Raw genomic sequence first — 14,561 nt, 5'->3', positions numbered from 1 at the left:
GGTGACCCCCCTTCCTGTTCCAGTTGGAGCCACTCCCTGGCCTCTGGTCATGCTGGCTTTTCATTCTCAGGCTCTGCACTCCTGACCTTTGCTATCAGAGACCCAGCTTGGCGATCTAGGATCCCTTTCAGGAAGCAGGATCAGAATCTATTAGAATCTGTCTGGCAACCCATTCAGGGTGTTACATTTCAGGGAAGGTGGGCTCTGCAGTGTCACAGAAGTCTTTGAGGCGGGGGCCACTTCCCGGGCCCACCCAGACTCCCTCAGCCACGTGTGAGGCCGTTTTCTGAGAGGTCCGAGACCCCACCCCTCCTGCAAGTAGCGATCCTTCCTTCATCCCTCTGGGGACACTCTTTTTTTTTTTTAATGTAAATTTACTTATTTTAATTGGAGGTTAATTACTTTACATGGGGACACTCTTATGAGGCAGTTCTCATCCATCTGGGGCCACATTCCGTAAACGTACACACTGAGGCCTTGATACCTGCAGGGTTTTTTCTTAGGTAAAAACCAATGAACATCCCTCCACCCTTACCCAACCACATTTTCAATCCTCAAAAAAGAATGAGCTGGTTGTATTGAACCTCTCCCCCTCAGGAGGGAGTTTCAGATAAGTCCTGTGGCCTAAACTGTTGGCAAATTCCCCGTCATCCTGCTCACTTCCAGGCTTCCTCTCAATTTCTAAATCTATTTCCCCTGATTTCTACAGAGCGCGAGCATGATAAATATTTGTCAATGGTTGAATATATAATGTCCTAGCTGAAGAGTAACTCGGACCCAGCCCTTCCAATGAGGGTCATGCCTGGAAATTTATTAACGACTCCTGTTGTCAAAAGGAATGTGTTTGAACGGAGATCGCTTAGGTTGACAAGGCCGTCGGCCAACAGGGAAGACAGTTTACATTTCCTGAGTAATCTGTACATTTCACAATGTTAATAGCCTTGGCAAGGTGTATATTCATTCTTTTCGTGATGATGATCTTTTCCTCATCAGAGCCCAGGGTCAAGCTTAAGTGAACAGATGCTCACCTTCACTTACCAGTAAAGACGAATCAGACCCTAAAGAAGGCACCTGCCAACAGCCATCTCTGCTTAAAAAGAACATGCTGGAGAAGGGGTTCTCACTTGTCAGTTTCATTCACTGCAGTCACTGGGAGTGTGTGGTAAAATTAAGCCAGGTGTGGCTGACGTTTACCTTTGGACCAACTATGAAGTAAATGCCTGCACAGGAACTGAAGAGTAAGAGGGCACAGGGGACTTTGGTCTAGAGAAGAATAATAGCTGGTTACAGACCCCCTCATACCTTAATTATAACAGTTTGTTGTGGTAGTGGTTAAATTGCTAACTTGTATCTGACTCTTTGTGACCCTCTGGACTATAGCCTGTCAGGCTCCTCTGTCCGTGGGATTTCCCGGGCAAGAATACTGAAGCGAGTTGCCGCTTCCTTCTCCAGGGAATCTTCCTAACCCAGGGATTGAACCCGCATCTCCTGCATTGGCAGGTGGATTCTTTACCACCGAGCCACCAGGGAAGCCTCTAATTATAACAGTAGATACTACCAAATGCAAAGACGAGTTCAGAGTTCATTAAAGCAGCTTGGACATATAACTATTGAATTATTTATGTGACACCATATGAATGCTTACTATTTCACAAATTTGGACAGTATTCTTTTTTTTTTTTTCACTCAGATAAATATTTGAAAGACCCTGTTCAAGGATGAAAAGACAAGTTACAACTGGGAGAAAATATTTGCAAATCACACATCTGATAAAGGCTTTGTATCTAGATCAAAAAAAGAACTCTCAAAACTCAACAATAAAAAACAAGTAACCCAAATAAAAATGAGCAAAGGATCTGAATAGACATTTTTCCAAATTATATATGCAAATAGCCAATAAATCCATGAAAATATGCTTGACATCATTAATCCTTGCGGAAATGCAAATCAAAACCACAGTGAGGGATACATGTATATGTATGGCTGGGTCCCCTTCTCTGTCACCTGAAACTATCATATTGTTAATCAGCTATACCCCGATACAAAATAAAAACAAAAACAGTGAGATACCATTTCACACCTGCTAAGATGATTCCAATCAGTAACAAAGTACTAGCAAAGGTGTGGAGAAACTTATTTTTTAAATTTTATTTGTGTGTTTATTTTTGTCTGCACGGGGTCTTCATTGCTGCTCACGGGTCTTCTATGGTTGCAACAAGTGGGGGCTACTCTCTAGTTGAGGTGCGTGGGCTTCTCATTGCCATGCCTTCTTTTGTTGCGGAGCACAGACTCTAGGGCGCATGGGCTTCAGTAGTTGCGGCTCGGGGGCTCCATAGCTGTGGCATACAGGCTTAGTTGCCCTGAGGCAGGTAGAATCTTTCTGGACCAGGGATAGAATCTGTGTCCCCTGCATTGGCAGGTGGATTCTTAACCACTGGACCACCAGGCAATGAACGCCTGTGGAGAAACTTAAACACTGTGAGTGGAAATGTTAAATGGTGCAGAAGCTTTGAAAACCACTCCACCAGTTTCTTAAATATGTAGTTACTGTGCACGCTGTGTGTGTGCTCAGTCAGTCAGTTGTGTCTGGCTCTTTACAAACACGTGGACTGTAGCCTGCCAGGCTTCTCTGTCCATGGACTTTTCTAGGCAAGAATACTGGAGTGGGTTGCCATTTCCTCCTCCAGGGGATCTTCCTGACCCAGGGATAGAACCCACGTCTCCTGCGGCTCCTGCATTGCAGGCAGATTCTTTACTGCTGAGCCACTGGGGAAGCCCGTAGAGTTACTGTTGCTGCTAAGTCACTTCAGTTGTGTCTGACCCTGTGCGACCCCATAGACGGCAGCCCATCAGGCTCCCCCATCCCTGGGATTCTCCAGGCAAGAACACTGGAGTGGGTTGCCATTTCCTTCTCCAGTGCATGAAAGTGAAAAGTGAAAGTGACGTTGCTCAGTCGTGTCCGACTCTTAGCGACCCCATGGACTGCAGCCTACCAGGCTCCTCCGTCCGTGGGATTTTCCAGGCAAGAGTACTGGAGTGGGGTGCCATCACCTTCTCCGTAGAGTTACTGTCAGTTAGTTCAGTCGCTCAGTCGTGTCCAACTCTTTGCGACCCCATGAATCGCAGCACACCAGGCCTCCCTGTCCATCACCATCTCCCGGAGTTCACTCAAACTCATGTCCATCGATTCAGTGATGCCATCCAGCCATCTCATCCTCTGTCGTCCCCTTCTCCTCCTGCCCCCAATCCCTCCCAGCATCAGAGTCTTTTCCAATGAGTCAACTCTTCGCATGAGGTGGCCAAAGTACTGGAGTTTCAGCTTTAGCATCATTCCTTCCAAAGAATACCCAGGGCTGATCTCCTTCAGAATGGACTGGTTGGATCTTGCAGTCCAAGGGACTCTCAAGAGTCTTCTCCAACACCACAGTTCAAAAGCATCAATTCTTTGGCGCTCAGCTTTCTTCACAGTCCAATTCTCACATCCATACATGACCATTGGAAAAACCATAGCCTTGACTAGACAGACCTTTGTTGGCAAAGTAATGTCTCTGCTTTTGAATATGCTATCTAGGTTAGTCATAACTTTTCTTCCAAGGAGTAAGCGTCTTTTAATTTAATGGCTGCAATCACCATCTGCAGTGATTTTGGATCACTTTATTTTGGATTTATTTATTTCCAAAAAAAATAAAGTCTGACACTGTTTCCACTGTTTCCCCATCTATTTCCCATGAAGTAATGGGACCAGATGCCATGATCTTCGTTTTCTGAATGTTGAGTTTTAAGCCAACTTTTTCACTCTCCTCTTTCACTTTCATCAAGAGGCTCTTTAGTTCTTCTTCACTTTGTAGCATAACAGTGGTGTCATCTGCATATCTGAGGTTATTGATATTTCTCCCGGCAATCTTGATTCCAGCTTGTGCTTCCTCCAGCCCAGCGTTTCTCATGATGTACTCTGCATAGAAGTTAAATAAGCAAGGTGACGATATACAGCCTTGACGTACTCCTTTTCCTATCTGGAATCAGTCTGTTGTTCCATGTCCAGTTCTGACTGGTGCTTCCTGACCTGCGTATAGGTTTCTCAAGAGGCAGGTCAGGTGGTCTAGTATTCCCATGTCTTTCAGAATTTTCCACAGTTTATTGTGATCCACACAGTCAAAGGCTTTGGCATAGTCAATAAAGCAGAAATAGATGTTTTTTTGGAACTCTCTTGCTTTTTTGATGATCCAGTGAATGTTGGCAATTGGATCTCTGGTTCCTCTGCCTTTTCTAAAACCATCTTGAACATCTGGAAGTTCACGGTTCACGTATTGCTGAAGCCTGGCTTGGAGAATTTTGAACTAACACCCAAAAAAGATGTCCTTTTCATTATAGGGGACTGGAATGCAAAAGTAGGAAGTCAAGAAACACCTGTAGTAACAGGCAAATTTGGCCTTGGAATACGGAATGAAGCTGGGCAAAGGCTAATAGAATTTTGCCAAGAGAACGCACTGGTCATAGCAAACACCCTCTTCCAACAACACAAGAGAAGACTCTACACGTGAACATCACCAGATGGTCAACACCAAAATCAGATTGATTATATTCTTTGCAGCCAAAGATGGAGAAGCTCTATACAGTCAGCAAAAACAAGACCGGGAGCTGACTGTGGCTCAGATCATGAACTCCTTATTGCCAAATTGAGACTTAAATTGAAGAAAGTAGGGAAAACCACTAGACCATTCAGGTATGACCTAAATCAAACCCCTTATGATTATACAGTGGAAGGGAGAAATAGATTTAAGGGACTTGATCTGATAGAGTGCCCAATGAACTATGGACTGAGGTTCGTGACTTTGTACAGGAGACAGGGATCAAGACCATCCTCATGGAAAAGAAATGCAAAAAAGCAAAATGGCTGTCTGGGGAGGCCTTACGGATAGCTGTGAAAAGAAGAGTTACTGTAGGATCTAGCAATTCCACTTCTAGGCATACACTCAAGATACGCAAATATATGTCCACGTAAAAATTTGTACACAAATGCCAAGAGCAGTGTTATTTGTAGTAACGAAGGAGTGGAAGCAACCCAAATACCTATCAGTGATGAATGGATAAACAGAATGCGGTATATCCATCTAACAGAATGCTATTCAGACATAAAGAGGAGTGAAGTGCACTGATAGCATAGGGAGAGCTACTCAGTGCTCTGTGATGACCTATATGGGAAAGTATCCAGAAGAGAGTGGATTTGTGTATTTATGTACGGCAGAAACTAACACAACATTGTAATCGACGGTCGGTGCCCAGTCGCTCAGTCGTGTCCCAGCTCTGTGGCCCCATGAACTGTAGCCTGCCACGTTTTTCTGCCCATGGCATTTTCCAGGCAAGAATACTGGAGTGGGTTGCCATTTCCTACTCCAGGGGATCTTCCCCAACCAGGGATTGAACCCCAGTCTCTTGCATCTCCTGCATTGGCAGGTGGATTCTTTACCACTAGCGCCACCTGGGAACCAACTATACTCCAGTAAAAGTTAACTTAAAAAAAAAAAGAGTAGTGAAGTGCTGAGGCTGACTCCTGCTGCAACATGGACATGGACAAACACTGAAATCATGATCCTAAATGATAGAAGCCAGACCCACAGGACCACATATTGTATGATTCCATTTATACAAAAAGTCCAAAATAGGCAAATCCATAGGGACAGGAAGTAGATTCGTGGTTTCCAGAAGCTAGGAGGAGGGAGGATTGGAAAGTGACTGCTGATGGGTATTGCATTTCTTTGCGGGGGATAATGAAAATGTTCTAAAATTGATTGTGGTGATGTTTATACAAATCGGTGAATATACTAAGACTATCGTGCACTTTAAATTGGTGAGTTGGGTGGTGTGTGAACGAGGTGAGTTGTATGGTGTGTGAATGATATCTTAATAAAATGGCTTTTTAAAAAATCCAACATTTGAAAAACTGTCCAATTAGAAAACAGGAAAAGACGTGAATAGACACTTGAGCAGAGCGGATGTGCACATGAAAGGGCATTCAGCCTCTTTTTGAAATGCAAATTAAAGCTACAATGAACTAACACTCTATACCTAGTGGAATGGCCAAAATAAAAACTAGTGACCACACCCAGCTGGCAAGGATCGGGGAAGAAGCTGCATCGCTGCTGCGTAGCTGGTAGGAATGTAAAATGGTACAGCCACTCTGGAGAGCAGCTCGGCCCTTCCTTTGAAAAACAAAGGATGGACTCACCATGTGACCCAGCAAATGCACTTGGGGGCATATATCCCAGAGGAAGCAAAGCATATTTTCATGCAGAAACATGGACCTAAAAGTTCTACAGCAGCTTTGTGCATAATCACTAAAAACCAGAAATTCCCAGATGTCCTTCAGTGGGTGAATGACCAAGGTACACCCAGACCATAGGTTACTACTCAGCACTAAAAAGAAACAGGGTATTGATTCACTCAATAACCTGGATGACCCTTGAGGAAATGAAGCAGAATGGGAAAAGCCAGTCCCAAAGAATATGTCCTGTATGACTCCATTTATATGACATTCAATCATGTAATCACAGAGATAGAAAACAGATTGTGGTTGCCAAGGGTTGGGGTGGATGTGATATGAAATACCTTGATAGAGGTAGTGATTACAGGCAGCTGGGATTTACACATGGGATAAAATTGCATAGTTCTCTACAAATGCACATTCATATGCACGAGAGCTAGTATAAACCTGGTAAGATCTGAATGAGCTCTGTGGATCACACAAAGGTTGGTTTCCTGGTTCAGATCTTGTCCTCTAATTAAGCACCCTGATATTGCCATTGAGGGAAACTGGATGAAAAGTGAAGAGGGCCTCTCTGTTTATCTCTGCAACTTCCTGTGGACCTGTATTTCCAAAGAAAACATTTGCTAAAGAAATAGTTACATAAATATTGGAGAGCCAGCAATGTGCTAAGCACCATGCCTGGTGCTGAGGGTACCGTGGAGAACAGAAGATGCGTACACCATTCCTGCCTTGGCAGTTCATTTGTATTCCTGAGTGATAAAATGGAATTTCCTAAAAACTGAATCTTCCAACAGCTTTTGGTTCTTTGTGGATTACTTGTTTTGATGTTGAGATTGTAAAGGCCAGAAGCCAGGCTGGTGTGCGTGGAGCCGGACTCTCCACCTTGTCTTGACTCAGGCTTGATGGTGAGTCAGGAGGTGAAAGGTTTCTTTTTCTCTAGGCAGGGGCAAGTCCCATTGTTGGCACCTGTTGTCAGCTGGGGACATAGCAGATGGGACTAGCTGGTACTGCTTTTTCTCCTCACTCTTTGAAAGAGAGATGGTTTAGACGGGGGCTGGTCTTTCCCTCTTTCCACTGAGGAGGCTGGAGACTGTACACAGTGGAGGAGTCACTGCTGCTCAAGTTTTCAGAGGGGAGCAGAGGGAGCCGGCGTCCTTGTTGGGAACACCCAGTGGGTGACCCGGGGAGCTTGTCAGCCCTCGCGGGGCTCGGAGGGGAACCAAAGTAGCATGAGCCAAGAGGACTCTGGAGACCAGTCAGCTCCTGAGAAAAATATACAGAGAAATTTAGAACATTTGAGAAAAATTTAGAAAATCTTCATAGTTTCTCTGCTTACAGAAATTATATAGGCTCGTCATAAAAGTGCCAGAAAAACGTAATACAGGAAATTAAATTCAGTCTACTGTGTGTATGCATTTTCTTTTTTTTCCTTAATCATGACTTTATTGAGATGTATTTACTTCATGTAGTCAGCATCATACAATTCACCCATTTAAAGTGTACGATTCAGTGGCTTTAGGTATATTCAGTTGTCCAGCCTACCAGGGTCAATCTGAGAACATTTTCAACACATCAAAAAAGAAGCCTTGTGTTGTAAAATGTGAATGTACTTAAGCCACTGAGTATTCTTAAAAATTACTAAAATGCTAAGTGGTATGTTTTTATAGTTCCTGTGTGCTCAGTCACTCAGTCGTGTCCGACTCTGTGATCCTGTGGACTGCAGCCTGCCAGGCCCCTCTGTCCTTGGAATTTTCCATGCAGGAATACTGGAGCGGGTTGCCATTTCTTTCTCCAGGGGATCTTCCCGACCCGGGGATCAAATCTGCATCTCTTATGTCTCCTGTGTTGGCAGGCGGATTCTGTGCCTCTGCACCATCTGGGAAGCCGTATCATGATAGAATACCCTTTTTGCCAGGCATGCTATACAGAGAAGTTTACAGTCCTTGCCTTCAAGGCAAAAGACAAATGAGGAGGATTAGCAAGAAAGGGTGAAGCTGGGTCCTCCTTGCCTGGGGAGAGAGCAGGAGCAAAGGCCTGGAGGCCAGCAATCCCAAGTCGAGGTGTGGCAGGGTTGGCTCCTCCTGGAGACCAGGGAGAATCTGTTCAGGCCTCTCCTGGCTTCTGGTGACAGCTGGCACCCTTGGCTTTGGCTGCATCTGCCTCCATTGCACATGGCTTCTCTCTGTGTCTGTGTCCCAGGTCTTCACAGGTTTTCTTACAAGAACACCCATCACTGGGTTTAGGGCCCACCCCAATCTGGTCAGACCTCATGTGAACTTGATTCCATCCGCCAAGACCCTGTTTCCAAATAAAGTCACACTCGCAGGTACCAGGGGTTAGGATCACAGTCTGTCTTTCTGGGAGACACAGTTCAGCCCACAACAGACAGGTACTTTATGAACTCTGTTATACAGCTGAAGGGGCTTCCCAGGTGGTGCTGGTGGTAAAGAACATGCCTGTCCATGAAGGAGACATAAGAGGCGCAGGTTTGATCCCTGGGTTCAAATGACGCCTTGGAGAAGGAACTGGCAACCCACTCCAGGATTTTTGCCTGGGAAATCCCATGGACAGAAGAGCCTGTTGGGCTACACAGTCCATGGAGTCACAAAGAGTCAGACACGAATGAAGCGACTGAGCATTCAGGCACGCATACAGCTGAAGAAACTGAGGCTCAGGGAGGCTAAGCAATCGTGATGGAGACATGTTCACACTCAGGCCATTTGGTCGGGGCGCTGCACACAGCCACCGGCCAGTGCAGGACACAGGGCTGTCCTGGAAGCTGAGCGCCAACCCACCCTCTGGAACAAAGGCTTGTCTAGCTCTTACTGATTTGCGTTCACCTCTGCTCCAGAACAGTGTGAAGCTGCCTGTCGGGGCTCCCTCATGTCCCAGGTGTCCCTTTGGGCCCCTGGAGGGAGGGCATGAGCCACGTGGTGGGAGGCCTGAGACCCCGGCCAAGGCACCACGTCCCCCCCTCACCCCGCCGAGGCCTCTGCTCCTCTGGGGTCCCTCTGCCAGACAGACTTTTATGTTTTGAACTGTTTATTTATTTCTGTACTTTTATTCGTTTTTGGCTGCGATGAGTCTTTGTTGCTGCACATGGGCTTTCTATAGTTGCGGCGAGTTGGGGCTACTCTCTAGTTGGGGGGCACAGGCTTCTTGTTGCATAGCTTCTCTTGTTGCAGAGCTCTGGCTCTAGAGCACGTGGGCTTCAGTAGCTGTGGTACATGGGCTTAGCTGCTCCATGGGATGTTCCTGGACCAGAGATCAAACCCATGTCCCCTGCATTGGCAGGCGGATTCTTAACTAGAATTCTCAACTAGACGAGCAGGGAATCCCCAGTCAGACTTTTAGCAGACATTTATTATCTCCCAAACTGCATACTACATCATGAGAAACGCTGGACTGGAAGAAGCACAATCTGGAATCAAGATTGCCAGGAGAAATGTCAATAACCTCAGATATGCAGATGACACGACCCTTATGGCAGAAAGTGAAGAGGAACTAAAAAGCCTCTTGGTGAAAGTGAAAGAGGAGAGTGAAAAGGTTGGCTTAAAGCTCAACATTCAGAAAACTAAAATCATGGCATCTTGTCCCATCACTTCATGGGAAATAGATGGGGAAACAGTGGAAACAGTGTCAGACTTTATATTTTTGGGCTCCAAATCACTGCAGATGGTGATTGCAGCCGTGAAATTAAAAGACGCTTACTCCTTGGGAGGAAAGTTATGACCAACCTAGATAGCATATTGAAAAGCAGAGACATTACTTTGCCAACAAAGGTCCATCTAGTCAAGGCTATGGTTTTTCCAATGGTCATGTATGGATGTGAGAGTTGGACTGTGAAGAAAGCTGAGCGCCGAAGAATTGATGCTTTTGAAGTGTGGTGTTGGAGAAGACTCTTGAGAGTCCCTTGGACTGCAAGGAGATTCAACCAGTCCATCCTAAAGGAGATCAGTCCTGGGTGTTCATTGGAAGGACTGATGCTGAAGCTGAAACTCCAGTACTTTGGCCACTTCTTGCAAAGAGGTGACTCATTGGAAAAGACCCTGATGCTAGGAGGGATGGGGGGCAGGAGGAGAAGGGGACGACAGAGGATGAGATGGCTGGATGGCATCACCGATTAGATGGACATGAGTTTGGATAAACTCTGGGAGTTGGTAATGGACAGGGAGGCCTGGCATGCTGCGATTCATGGGGTCGAAAAGAGTCGGACATGACAGAGCGACTGAACTGAACTGAACTGAAACTGCATGCCACACATAGGCCCTGAGGAAGGCTCAAGTGTGGGCAAAGCCCTGGCCCTGGCAGGCAGGAGCTCCCCTGGGTTTGGCCTTGCTGTGCTATTCCCACGAGCAGGACGGGGAAGTATGAACTGGGGGCTGGGGGTGGGGCAGAAGAGACCTGGTTACAAAGAAACAAACATGACCTTGATCCTCCCTTGTGCTTTGACAGATCTACTGTTTTCACAGTAAAAAGGGGACTGCTGCTGCTGCTAAGTCACTTCAGTCGTGTCCGACTCTGTGCGACCCCATAGACGGCAGCCCACCGGGTTCCCCTGTCCCTGGGATTCTCCAGGCAAGAGTACTGGAGTGGGGTGCCATGTCCTTCTCCAAAAAGGGGACTGGGCCACTATATCTAGAACTGTGCATGGCCCCAGCCACAAAATGGATGAGCCCTGGTCCTTGCTCCTGAGGAAGGGACCAGAGTGGGGGTAAACTAAGTCTAAAGGAACTGTGGGCTTTATAGAAAGTCGCAGGGGCACGGGAGAGGAAGGGACTGCTTATCTTAAAGGTTTCATCTGTGTCTGCAAAGGTCAGACCATGTCTCAGTGGTGAGGGAAAACTGCTCATTGTTGAGCAGGCCTGGTATAAAGAGGCTAGGCTTTTTGCATGCATCACCACTAATTCCTCTTGAAGGATTCATGAGAAAGGTCTTAACTCCAGTTTACAGATGGAGCATCCACTCTACCTCTCCCAGCTACCAGAGGTCTTTTGACCCCAGCCTATAAATGGCAAACCACTCCAGTACTCTTGCCTGGAAAGTAACATGGACAGAGGAGCCTGGTGGGCTACAGTCCACGGGGTCGCAAAGAGTCAGACACAACCGAGCAACTTCACTTTCACTTTCCCTTGGTCAGTTGATGCTGCCAAGGTCCGTGATGCACTGATGTGCCACTAGGTGGCGCTGTGGACCACCTCATGTCCATTAACTTACAGAGAGTGGTAATTCCATGCCCTGATGTTTCTCTGACTTGTTATTTATGGGCATCTTGCCAGTACCTCCAAGAACTGTAACCTACTTAATGTTTTTCTTTAAACCCTCTTGTAAAATTTTTATATCTATCCTAATGAGAAACCATGATCTCTTTGCTATAAATAAATGATGAATGTAATTCTCTGGTGGCTCAGGCAGTAAAGAACCCGCCTGCAATGCAAACCCAGGGAGATCTGGGTTGGATCCCTGAGTCTCGAAGATCCTCTGGAGGAGGGCATGGCAACCCAGTCCAGTATTCTTGCCTGGAGAATCCCCATGGTCAGAGGAGCTTGGCGGGCTACAGTCCATGGGGTCACAAAGAGTCACACAGGACTGAGTGACTAAGCACAATCTTTTTTTAAAAAATCATGTTAACTGTTTAGAATGGTGCAGTAGCATATAGAAAGAAGGAAAGTATTAAAATAAAGTTATTAGAACAAAATATGTTGGTTTGCATATCGTAGATCACCAATGCAGCAGAATGCTGTCCTAGGCTTTGGAAGCAGGCTGCAGTCAGCTAGATACAAGAGTGCTTAGGGTTGGAAGGGCTCTTCCCTTTGCACGTAGAGGAACTGGGGTACTGAGAGGGGAAGGGGCAAATCCATAGTCATACTGTCCACCTCAAGGTTGGAGCCAGACCTGGGACCCAGCTCCAGCCTTATACCTACCTCCACCCCATGGATGCTCAGAAGAACCTGAGGAAGTTGGAAATGAAGTGTGAGGCACACATGTTTCTTGGCCCTCTGATGCCCAAGAAAGTTCACTGTGGGTCCCAGGTGCAGAGAGCATCACTTGTCGGGTGCATGGAGCCCTGGGATGAGAGTCAGGTGGCATGGGGGCGGGTGGCTGCCAAGACCCCTGGTGAGCAGCTCAGCATCTCTGGGCCCCTAGCCCTGGTGCTCTGCTGCAGGGCATGATGTGGTACCATGCTCTCCTCTGGGCAGTCCACCCCGGCTTCGGGCCCTGACTGCCACATCCTGGCACCCTGCCACTCCATGGAGCCACATCCACCCAGGATGGGCTCTCTCTCCCTTAATCCCTCTTCCTTGTCAGAGCTGGAAAATATGGGTGTCACCCTCCCTCTTGGGTTACTCGTGCAGCCAAATCAAGTGAGGTTCTGACAAGCCCAGGGATTCTTGGGCGAAAGGCCAGTGGCCGCACTGGACCAAGGAATCTCCTGGAAGCTAAAGCAGAACAGGGACAAACCATCCTCTGCTGGCCCCCACAGTCCTCAGAATTGTCAAGTGGAGATGACCCTGAATGTTTAATTCGGGACGTTTTCAAGTTCTGCTTTTACAATCTAGAATCTTCAGTGTTATTTCACTCAAAATGGTGCATGTGTTACTAGTTAACACCAGTTGCTGTAATAAAGAGGCCCCTGAAATCTTGGGCTTCCCTGGTGGCTCAGGTGGTAAGGAATCCGCCTGCAATGTGGGAGACCTGGGTCTGATCCCTGGGTTGGGAAGATCCCCTGGAGAAGGGAAAGGCTACCCATTCTAGTATTCTGGCCTGGAGAACTCCATGGACTACAGTCCATGGGGTCGCAAAAAGTCGGACACAACTGAGCGACTTTCACTAAAATCTCAGGATTAGCACCACAGAAGTTCATGTCTCTCCTCCCTATGGCCCAATGGGCTGCTGATGTGTTCGTGACTGCAGCAGGCTGGGCCCTGCAGCAGGTGCCGTGACCCACAAGTGAGCACCGGGCAGGCCCGCCCTCCCTAGGGACACCCCCTCTCCTCTGACAGGGACACTCATCCAAGCCTCTGTCCTCTCTCCTCAGTACTGTACCTGGAAGGCTCGGTTCTTGTGTTTGAGGACATCTTCAGACTGATCGCATTCTACTGTGTCAGTAGGTGAGTATTCCTGGCCCCACAGGAGGGCATCTCATGGCAACAGATGTTCATGCATCTTGGGTGGGGGCGGGGGTGTCACAGGGGAGCCCCCGAGGGAAGGGTGCAGCCCACAGGATGCAGAGAGGGGGCAGTCCCCTGGCTTCGCCCTGGTACCCATGAAAGGTGGGGGGTGCCGGCTCTCCTGCTTTCTTTCTTTAAAGGTCCCCCCTCACCTTCACCTGCCCCCTTGGCTCACTGCCCATCACCATCTTGTCTTCCAGCTTTCAGGACAGCTTGGGGTGGGTCCTGTGCTGACCTGACCCGCCCTGTTGGAGGAGTTCTAGAAGGAACTTCCTGTAGGGGCAACAGGAAGGGCTGATACTCTTCATGGGAGAAAGCGTGTGATTTTGAAGCAGCTGCTGGGTGGAGTGTGTGTCTGTAACCACCCTCAGAACTGCTCTGTTCATTCAGAACTGGTTGCAGGTCAACAGGAATTTAAAAATACATTTTGGTGCCAAGAAGCCAATGGCTTACGCTACAGGGATTTGATCAGGGCTGGGCAGGATGTCTTGGGGCCCAGGGCCCCCAGGCTCACCTCTCCCTGCTTCAAAGAGACCATTCATGCTGCCTTCACTCAACCCAGGACAGCCCTCCCACCTACCAGGACCCTCCTGGGCCCGGTGGGCAGAATCGAGATGCTGATAATAAGGTGCTAACCGCTCCTGCCTGTAGGGGGCTCTCCAGGTATTCAGTGAGGTGCTAGGGTTTTATATCCATTATTTTCTTAAATCTTGCCAACAGTTCCACCCCGTTAAGGGCTCTTGTTAGTCCACCACCTCCCCGGGTTTTTTTGACTGCTCTATGCAGGACATGGGATCTTAGATCCCCAACCAGGGATCTAACCTGTGCCCCCTGCCACGGAAGTGTGGAGTCTTAACCACTGGGGTGCTCTTGTTAGTTCCATTTTACAGATGAGGAAGCTGAGACTAGAGAAGTAAGTTGCTCTGGGTCATGAACCTGGTGAAATAGCAGGGTAGAGATTCAAAGCAGAGCACCAAGGCCCATGGTCTTTGCTACAGCCGTCCCCCTGTGTACATTCTCCAGTGATTCTGATAATCTAGCGTGTCCTTCTAGGCCCACAAAGCCGAGCATCAGGGCTCCCTGGCCCTTTGTACATTATGACAGGTCAGGTTCTCAGAGTCAGG

General features: G+C 47.6%; 1 protein-coding gene across 1 annotated transcript in view; it reads left to right on the top strand.

The window, feature by feature from the left end:
• Nucleotides 1-14,561, top strand: part of RIN3 (Ras and Rab interactor 3) — a 136,412-nt gene that overhangs the window by 79,929 nt on the left and 41,922 nt on the right. The window contains exon 4 of the mRNA XM_025271502.2: nt 13,305-13,377. Within this exon, the coding sequence (XP_025127287.1) occupies nt 13,305-13,377 (73 nt within the window). The remainder of the gene's footprint in view (nt 1-13,304; nt 13,378-14,561) is intronic.

The sequence above is a fragment of the Bubalus bubalis genome, chromosome 20 (genome assembly GCF_019923935.1).
Source record: "Bubalus bubalis isolate 160015118507 breed Murrah chromosome 20, NDDB_SH_1, whole genome shotgun sequence".
Classification (NCBI taxonomy): domain Eukaryota; kingdom Metazoa; phylum Chordata; class Mammalia; order Artiodactyla; family Bovidae; genus Bubalus; species Bubalus bubalis.
Note: the sequence above shows the minus strand (reverse complement) of the source record. Positions and strands in the feature narration are given on the sequence as shown.